Source organism: Puntigrus tetrazona, chromosome 1 (assembly GCF_018831695.1).
Source record: "Puntigrus tetrazona isolate hp1 chromosome 1, ASM1883169v1, whole genome shotgun sequence".
In the NCBI taxonomy this organism is placed as follows: Eukaryota; Metazoa; Chordata; class Actinopteri; order Cypriniformes; family Cyprinidae; genus Puntigrus; species Puntigrus tetrazona.
In genome coordinates, this window is record NC_056699.1 from 2361240 (window position 1) to 2371239 (window position 10000).

At 41.0% G+C, this 10000-nt stretch overlaps 1 protein-coding gene across 2 annotated transcripts in view; it reads left to right on the forward strand.

Annotated features, from left to right (window-relative positions):
* Window positions 1-9896, forward strand: part of rasa3 (RAS p21 protein activator 3) — a 36975-nt gene extending 27079 nt beyond the window's left edge. The window contains exons 13-23 of one of the 2 annotated variants that reach the window (XM_043246064.1): window positions 13-136; window positions 877-983; window positions 1063-1140; window positions 1717-1794; window positions 1870-1943; window positions 3614-3732; window positions 5219-5301; window positions 5553-5761; window positions 6623-6726; window positions 7546-7729; window positions 8395-9896. In XM_043246064.1, coding sequence (XP_043101999.1) covers window positions 13-136; window positions 877-983; window positions 1063-1140; window positions 1717-1794; window positions 1870-1943; window positions 3614-3732; window positions 5219-5301; window positions 5553-5761; window positions 6623-6726; window positions 7546-7729; window positions 8395-8470 — 1236 coding nt within the window. In that variant the 3' untranslated portion in view covers window positions 8471-9896. The remainder of the gene's footprint in view (window positions 1-12; window positions 137-876; window positions 984-1062; window positions 1141-1716; window positions 1795-1869; window positions 1944-3613; window positions 3733-5218; window positions 5302-5552; window positions 5762-6622; window positions 6727-7545; window positions 7730-8394) is intronic. The other variant, XM_043246072.1, reaches the window with a different exon arrangement.
* Window positions 9897-10000: the final 104 nt, after the last annotated feature.

The following is a 10000-nucleotide window of genomic DNA, read 5'->3' on the forward strand; positions in this document are numbered from 1 at the left end:
GTGTCTCCTCAGGAAAACCTGCGTCAGTACGTGGACCGGATCTTCACCGTCATCACCAGCTCGGGTGTGAGCTGCCCGACGGTCATGTGTGACATCTTCTTCTCGCTGCGGGAGTCTGCTGCGTCACGCTTCCAGGGTAAACACAAAGACTCCCACAGAACCACATTCACAGATCTTTTGGTCAGATTTAAGTTTTCTTTGTGAAATCCAGTCAACTTGAATAATGATGACTGAGGATGAGGAGGAGGAGGAGGAGGAAAATGATGATGATGATGATTGTGATAGTGGTGATGATGATGATGAAGAGGAGAATGATGATTGTGATGGTGGTGATGAAGAAAATGATGATGATTGTGATGCGGATGATGGTGATGATGATGGTGATGTAGATTGTAATGATGATGATTGTGATAGTGGTGGTGATGATGATGATGAGGAGGAGGAGAATGATGTAGATTGTGATGATGATGATGGTGGTGATGACGTTGATGGTAATGATAGCGATGCTGGTGATGGGAAGGATGGTAATGATGAAGATGGTGATGATGATGATGATCACAGTGGTGATGATGGTGATGAAGACGAAGATGATGGTGATAATGATGATGAAGATGATGGTAATGATAGTGATGATGGTGATGAAGACGAAGATGATGGTGATAATGATGATGAAGATGATGGTAATGATAGTGATGATGGTGATGAAGACGAAGATGATGGTGATGATGATGAAGATGATGGTAATGATAGTGATGCTGGTGATGATGATGATGGCGATGGTGGTGATGAAGGAGATGATGATGATAATGGCAGCGATGAAGATGGCTTTGGCGGTGATGATAGTAATGATGATGATGATGATGTGTGTTTTTGCAGTCGACCCGGATGTGCGCTACACGGCCGTTAGCAGCTTCATCTTCCTCCGTTTCTTCGCTCCTGCCATCCTCTCTCCGAACCTCTTCCACCTCCGCCCTCATCACCCGGTGTGTATCACCTCCTCTCTGTTTTGACTGTTTTAGTAATTAATCTGATGTTGTTTTGATCATTATTGTCTCTGTCCAGGATCCGTGCACGTCTCGGACGCTCACACTCGTTTCCAAAACCATCCAAACTCTGGGAAGTCTGGCCAAGTCCAAATCTGTAAGTGAACATCCATACGTACCATAACAATCCTGACCTTCTAAATGTTAGATAACACATATAAAAAAACAGACTATAATGTAATATTCACATAGTATCACATCAAAACATTGTCATGATTTTAGTTCATGTGATTTTTTATTTATTTTTGTGTATTTATTATGTATTTCTATATAGCTTTAATTCGTATTTCGTTTAGTTGTAGCTTTTGTTATTTTTATTAGTAAATATTTAAAATGTTTTTTTATTTGTTACTTTGTAATTTGGTTAGTTTTAGTTATACTTATTATATTTTAATTTGCTGCCAAGCCAACATTTCAGAGGTTTTCTTTAAATCTTTCTTATGTTTCTAAATATTAATGTAACAGTTTATATTTACAAAATCATCAAAAGCGAACTGTTTTTTTTTTAGTGAAAGCAGGTGATGTCTCAAGGCAGATGCATATATATACACATGTTTTTCTTTAGTTTTTTCTGTGTGATGTTGACATGTGGAGCGGTGTTGTGATGAATAAAGCTGTTCTCTATGATGTTCCTTTCTGTAAAATAATCCGTTCTCTCGTCTCTCTCCGACAGGCCAATTTCAAGGAGTCCTACATGGCTGCGTTCTACGACTACTTCAACGAGCAGAAGTACGCAGATGCGGTGAAGAACGTGAGTGGCTCCCGTCTGTCATATGTCCATCTCTCAGAGATCCCTGCTTGAGTTCTGATTAGTGTCTGTGTTCAGTTCCTGGACCTGATCTCGTCCTCGGCCCGCTGGGATCAGAAGAGCATCGAGACACCCATCATGCTCAAGGAAGGGTGAGAGACTCTAAATCTAAATAAAAATCCTCATTGGAGTGCATTGTTGTGTGCGTCACGCGGCTTTATTCAAAGCTCATCCCGCTGAGGACACTAGAAGCGGCGCTGTTCGTTTAAAACTTTGTGGAAAACGAAGACATCGGTGCAGACGTGGTTTTTTGCATCAAAACTAAAACCACGCCGTTTATCACATTTATCATATTTTCTTGAGGGACATCTATCTATCCAGAGTAGCATGTTTAGAAATAAAAGTCAAAGTACTTTTAAAAACACATCTCAAAACTTTATAGTGTTTTTTTCCCATTAAATGACAAAGTTAATCTCATGTAGCTGTTTTGTTTAAAGCTGTCAAAGCTCTTCATTGTAATTAGTTTATAACCTTTTTTCACAGATATTCCTGTTATTTCATGGCTTTGAATAAATGTTCATTAGTAACACTTTGCTCCAAGCGCCCTCTTGTGTTCCTCAGGAGAGACGCCAGAAGTGTTTTAACTCAAACGAAACCTTTTAAATTACAGTATCACTTGAATACTGATCATATTTAAGTACAACATTTGCATTGCCCTTCTGACAGCCCTAGAGCTCACTGTATCGGTGCCGGACCAATCAGTGTGTGTGTGTGTGTGTGTGTGTGTGTGTCTCTGCTGGACGCAGGAGCGTTAAACTCGGTATTAAGAGGTTTGATGCCAAAGGCTCTGGCAGGTAAGCTGCCGTTGTGACCTTTGACCCTTGGCCTCCTGACCCCAGTCGTAGCCTCCACAGTGTCTGTTCTCCTCTCCCTTCCTTGTTAGTGAGCACAGACACATGCACCCTTTCTAGTGCTCAGACCCTTCAGAGAGCATCCGACTGATTATAAATGTTTAAAAGATCTCTCTAGTCATTTTTCTGACCTACTAGAAAGACCGCACCAGTGTTGTTTATCAGTGATGTACTATAATAGTATTCTTAATGTTTTGAATTAGGTTTGTGTGTGTGTGTGTGTGTGTGTGTGTGTGTGTGTGTGTGTGTGTGCGTGCGCTGAGTGTGTGTGTGTGTGCGCGCTGAGTGTGTGTGAGAGAGAGAGTGTGTGTGTGTGTGTGTGCTGAGTGTAAGTGTGTGTGTGTGTGTGTGTGTGTGAGAGTGTGTGTGTGTGTGTGTGTGTGTGTGTGTGTGCTGAGTGTGTGTGTGTGCTGAGTGTGAGTGTGTGTGTGTGTGTGTGTGTGTGTGAGAGTGTGTGTGTGAGTGTGTGTACACACACATGCATGTATATATTTAAAATATGATATTTGTATATGAATATATATGATATAATTACATAAATATATACATAATAAATTCACACAGCACACATATATGATGCTAACAAATCATTCACGATTCAAGCACTAGTATCTTTTACCATTTTTATTATTATGCCTATGCTTTTTTACAATGTCTTTCATCATTCTAGCACATTTATTTGTAGTTATTGTAGCAATTTAAGTACAATAAACAAAAAAGTGAAACGTTGCCTTGGCAGCTGGCTGAAATAAAATTCAGTTTATCAAGTAAATGTAATTTAGTTTTTAGAGAAATAAGCAGTGAGCGCTGGGATGAGCGCGTGCCGTTGAGGTCGGGACGAGCTGATTATTAATGTGAGCGAGGTGTGATTGAGACCCGAGGGAGTCTGACTTTAAAGCGCTTTCTTCCAGGTTCATGATCAAACGAGCTCAAGGGCGAAACCGCTTCGGTCTGAAGAACTTCAAGAAGAGATGGTTCCGGCTGACCAACCACGAGTTCACCTACCACAAAACCAAAGGTAACGCAAAAGGTTTGTCCCGTCCTCTCGCTACAGGTGTGTGTGTGTGTGTGTGTGTGTGTGTGAAGACGGAATATCACACACGCCTGAGAAATAAAACACAACACTGTTCAAAACCACGAATCATGAATGCACACATATATAGAACATTTAAAAAAAAAGTTTTTTTGGAGAAATGTGTTAAATTGATCTGAAGTAGCAGTGAAGATATTTACGTTTTAAAAGATTTCTGTTTCAAATAAATGCTGTTCTGTTGAACTTCCTGTTCATTTTCAAAACCGTGAATAGAAGTTCAAAATGGTCATAGAAATAGAAATAATGGCAAAAATACAGAACGGTGGAAAAATGTGGGTCAAAATTTTGAGTTTTTTACGAAATGAACACTTCTATTCCTCAAGGATGTAAGAAATTGATCAAAACGGGCAAAAGATTCTATTCATTTGTGAATACTAAAAAATTAACATTGCACAAAAATATGCAGCACAACTGTTTTCAGCATTGATAATAATCATAAATATTCATTATCAGTTTATTATTCTGATTTCTGAAGATCATGTGACGCTGAAGACTGGAGAAATGATGTTGAAAATACCGAAATAAATCACACTTCAGACACACATTCACTGTTTTTAAAGATGACATGTCATAAAAAGCAGACTTTTCCAGGTGTTTATTGCTTTAATCAGGTCCAGTGCTTCTAATAAACAGGGAAAGTTGCTCATCTGATCTCGAATATGATTTAAAATGTATGATTTCAGTAGAATTCAAAAGGGGGCGGGGTGCAAAAGCTCATTTGCATTTAAAGGAACAGACACCAAAGAGTTTCTGCTTCCGCTCAAAACAAGCTTTGTGCTGTTTTGATATAAAACGATATAATAAATAATCCGTGGGGTGTTTTGTGCTGAAACCTCGGACACAGTGCTTATATTACATTGAGTAAAAAGGGGCATAATAGGTCTCCTTTAAACTGTAATAATATTTCAGTATTTTACTGCATTTTTGAATAATAACAAATAAAAAAAAAAAATTCTTCAAAAACACTAAAAATCATACCCGTCCCAAACTTTGGCACAGTAGTGTGTGTATTATATATTACAAAAGGCACAAAAAATATGTGAAATACAGTCATATATATAAACGGTGATTTTTAAATGTTTTTAAACCTGCAGAAAACACTGATATGCACCAATCAGTACATCCATGCACTTAAAGGAACAGTTCACCCAAAAATAAAAATCCTGGCATCATTTTCTGACCCAAACCTGTACGATTTTCTTTGTTCTGCTGAACACAAAGGAACATATTTTGAAGAAGGTTTTGTAAGCCGCCTGTTTCCGCTCACTCTTTTGGGTGAATATCTTCCTCTGTGTTCAGCACCGGTTCATGACTCGAGGGTGAAGAAATGAGGACAGGGTTTTCTTTTTTTGGGTGCACCGCTCCTTTAAGCGTTTAGTCTGTTTTGTGCTGGTTGTTGATGTGTGTGTTGATCCGTGTCCAGGAGAGGGCGCTCTGTGCAGCATCCCGATCGAGAACATCCTGGCTGTAGAGAGACTCGAGGAAGAGTCCTTCAAAATGAAGAACGTAAGAAAAAACACATTTACACACGAGTCTCTGGAGCACGGAGGCATTAGGTTATTAAGGATATTACGTACGAAGATGTTTCCTACTGTAATTATATCAAAACGAAACATCCTCATATTCCCAAAGTTGAACGTAAGGCCGTTTGTTCAGCTTTCTGATGACGCGTGCTCCTCTCATTCGGCCCTCGTGACTGCTTTCCTGCTCCGGGGTCACCTTGATTTGGTGTTAGACCCGTCTTTTTTTCCCCGCAGATGTTCCAGGTCATCCAGCCAGAGAGGGCGCTCTACATCCAGGCCAATAACTGCGTGGAGGCGCGCGACTGGATCGACATCCTGACCAAGGTCAGTCAGTGTAACCGCAAGCGTCTGAGCACGTATCACCCCTCGGCCTTCCTCAACGGACACTGGCTCTGCTGCAAGCTGTCTGCGGACACAGCGGCCGGCTGCACGCCCTGCACCGGGTGAGTCTGAACACGCTTCTTAGGAGAGTCTGGGCAGGGCTAGCGAGCTTGCTTGTGTTTAATATAATGTTTATTGCAAGTGAAGTGAATGTACGGTAAAAGACAGATCAAACTAATCATGAAGGAGTTCAGCAACCACTGTTTTTGCTCACTGGTAAGGTTGGATTAGGTCATAAAAGGCCATTGATTGTTGTTAAATGCATGAATTATATTTGTCTTATTTAACATATTTAATTATTGCAGGTTTGTATAATATTCTGAGTTTGCGTTTCACTTTTTTTGTTGATTTTGAGGAACACTGAATGTGTTTTTGAGTAAATACATGTTCATGTTTAGTCTAGAACTACAGGTAGATCATGAACTCACTCCTGATTTCTCTCAACCTGGCAACCCCGGAGCTGTCAGTCAGCGCATGAGAAACAGGAAGTGGAGATACTTTCTTGAGAAAGTTACTTTACTGGTTACTTGATAAAAGTAATCTGTATTCTAGCTACTAACTACATAACTATCTGAGAGAGCAGCGGTGTAAAAATTAGTTTTTTAGTTTATTTTAAGTGAAAAATCCAAATTACGTATTTAAGTTTATCATGATTGTTGCAAACGGCAAACTTTGTTCCTCTCTATATTCTGAAGGTCTGTTCATATTTCATTCACGCTGATTTATACCACATTTTCCTCCTATAAACACGGTAAAAATGTGTGTGTTCTGCCTGTCGTCAGTATTTTCAGAGTAACAGAAAGAGAAATATGACTGTGTCGATCAATCAAGAGTTATAACCCTGCATTTGTCCGGTCTTCAGATTTAGATAATGCCTATTTAAACCTAATATTTCCGTAAACGTCTGTGTTTCTGTGGTTCAGGGGACTTCCAGCCAACATCCAGCTGGACGTGGACGGAGACCGAGAGACGGAGCGCATCTACTCACTCTACAGCACATACATGGCCAAACTAGTCAAGATGCAGGGTGAGAGAGAGAACACACACACACACACACACACTCACACACACTACACACACACACACACACACACACACACACTCACACACACTCACTACACACACACACCAACACACACACACACACACACACACACACACACACACACACACACACACACACTCACAGACACACACACACACACACACACACACACACACACACACACACACACACACACACACACACACACACACACACACACACACTCACACACACACACACACTCACACACACACACACACTCACACACACACACACACACACACACACACACACACACACACACACACACACACACACACACACACACACACACACACACACACACACACACACACACACACACACACACACACACACACACACACATCACACACACACACACACACACACACACACACACACACACACACACACACACACACACACACACACACACACACACACACTCACACACACACACACACACACACACACACACACACACACACACTCACACACACACACACACACACACACACACTCACTCACACACACACACACACACAGACACACACACACACTCACTCTCACACACACACTCACACACACACACACAGACACACTCACACACTCGCTTCATTTGTGTCCCGAAGATGAACGAAGGTCTTCCTGGTTTGTAATGACACGGGATTTGAAATATTTGGGTGAAGTGTCCCTTTAAGAGTCCCTGGTAGTTAGCGTGCTAGCGTGAAGAGGAAGGCTTGATGTGACTGACGAGACGTGTCCGGTCCGTCCTTTCAGAGGCGTGCGGCAGCAAGTCGGTGTACGACGGGCCGGAGCAGGAGGAATACTCCACGTTCGTGATCGATGACCCGCAGGAGACGTACAAGACCCTGAGGCTGGTCATCTCCGCCGTGCAGACCCTGGAGCAGCAGCACACGCAGTACAAACGAGACAAGTTCAGGAAGACCAAGTACGGCAGCCAGTGAGTGTCCGAGCGCTTTCCACACGCTACACGTAACCTTTACAACGTCTGGAAGGTTCTAGCAACCAATCAGATCGGTCAAAATCATCAGCTTTTTAGGCCGAGAATCATTAGGATATCAAGCAAAGATCGTGTCGTGAAGATGTTTAGCACATTTCCTGATGGAGATATGTGAAGACTTTCTTTCTGATTAGTAACGAGCATCACTAAGAGCTTTATTAGGACAACTTTAAAGGAGATTTTCACAAGATTTGTTATGTTTTTCATCACTCAGATGAATACTGTGTGTCTTGTGACTGGTTTTGTGGTGCAGGGTCATACTGTTATGTACAGACTATATATCATTTTACACAGCTGTAATAATAGCACGTTACATTCAGAGGTGAGTGATTAAAAAAGGTGGACTAAAACTGAAATAAAATAAATATCCAGAAAAGCGTAACGCTATGAACAGAAATAGATTAAAAGTTATTAAAGAGCACTTTAACAAGCACTTTTAAAACTTATAGAGGCGTGCATAAAAACTGCAAAAGCACATAACAACTTAAATTCTGAAAATATAAAAATGTATACTTACTGTAAAGATTTTAAAACCAAGTTCACTTTCTGTGATGCTCCTGGCGGTCGCCGGTGATTCTGACGCAGGACGTGTTTGTGTTTCACAGAGAACATCCAATCGGTGACCAGAGCTTCCAGTGCTACATCCGTCAGCAGTCAGAAAGCTCCACCTACTCCATCTGACCACGCCCCGTCTCCGTGGCAACAGGCGCGTCTCCAGACAGGAAACTGAGAAACGGCGAGGCGGCCTCAGACAAAAGATAAAGCTCAGCTGTTTTTATAAGACTTTAACCAATCAGCAGCCGCCGCGTGCTTCCGTGGACGATGTAGCTCCGCCTCGCGGCACCTTTTATCCTTTGATGATGTTTTTAAGCTAGGACGCGAGCAGACGTCTTCAGCCGTGGATGTTTTTATAAATGGAGCATCGGACAAAAGGACAGATCCCACAATCCTTTGCTTCGACAGGGTTTTGTTGGTGGACGTGAGACTTAGAAGCGTGTTTTGAGAAAAATATCCATTCACACGAGTCCAGTGTTTGACGTCACGCCTGCAGAAGCAGCGCTGCATTGTGGGAAACGTGTGTGTGTGTGTGTGTGTGTGTTACAGCATGCAGACGTCCTCGTTCCAGCTGTTTCCAGCATGTGGCGTGACGCTGAGGGTTTGTGGGTCCAGTCGTGTTCAGCAACACACTTCTTGTGTTTTTATACTTTCTGTTGTGTCTTCACTGATATCCTGCTCCGGTTACAGTGTGTGTGTGTGTGTGTGTGTGTGTGTGTGTGTGTGTGTGTGAGTATGAAACCAGGGCGCATGAGTGTGTTTCATTGATTAATTATGAATAATAACTCCCAGTTCATCACATCACACTTTATAGAGATATTTAATATGGATGTGATTATTCTGACTATCAAGATCATGTCTGGCTCAGATTTCACCCTTAATCATATATATATATAATTAAAAGAATATATTATTCATTTAAAAATCATTCTACACTATACAATTTTTTCATGTATATGTAATGTATAAGCATTAAGACAGTTAAACACTTTTACAACAAAATTCACATTTCACTGTAATGTATGGTAGCTCCTTTCTGCCACAAAATGAAAAAGGTGTTTGTGTCTTCATCCCAGAGTTTATATCTCGCACTTCTGTGTTTTTATTTGTTTTTTATCCATTTTTATTTTTATTATTTGCTATTCTGACTATCATTGTGAAGAAAAAAAAAGTGAACGACAACATTTTTTTTTGTTGCATTATCCCGTGTCAGAATCAAGCTACCATAGTAATAAATAAATACTGATGCTTCATATTGTTTGAATGATCTGAGGGTGAAGCATGAGCTGGAGGTCCTTGTGTTTTAGTACGGTGTTGTATTTCTGTTAAAACACGGCTCTTGTGTTTCTCTCCGTCCCTCGGTGATGCATGTTTCACACGTTTTAACACAGCCCTGTTTTCTTGCCCAAATGAATTGATATTTATTTTTATATCACAGAATAATGTTTTTGTGAAGAAAAAACAAATCAAGTCAAATCTCAGAGCAATCCAAGCGCACAGTATGAAGTATGCAATAATATACTCAATAATGAGTGAAGGAACTGAGATCACAGATCCTGTGTGTGTGTGTGTGTGTGTGTGTGTGTGTGTGTGTGTGAGTGTGTGTGTGTGAGAGTGTGTGTCTGTGTGTGTGAGTGTGTGTGTGTGTGTGTGTGT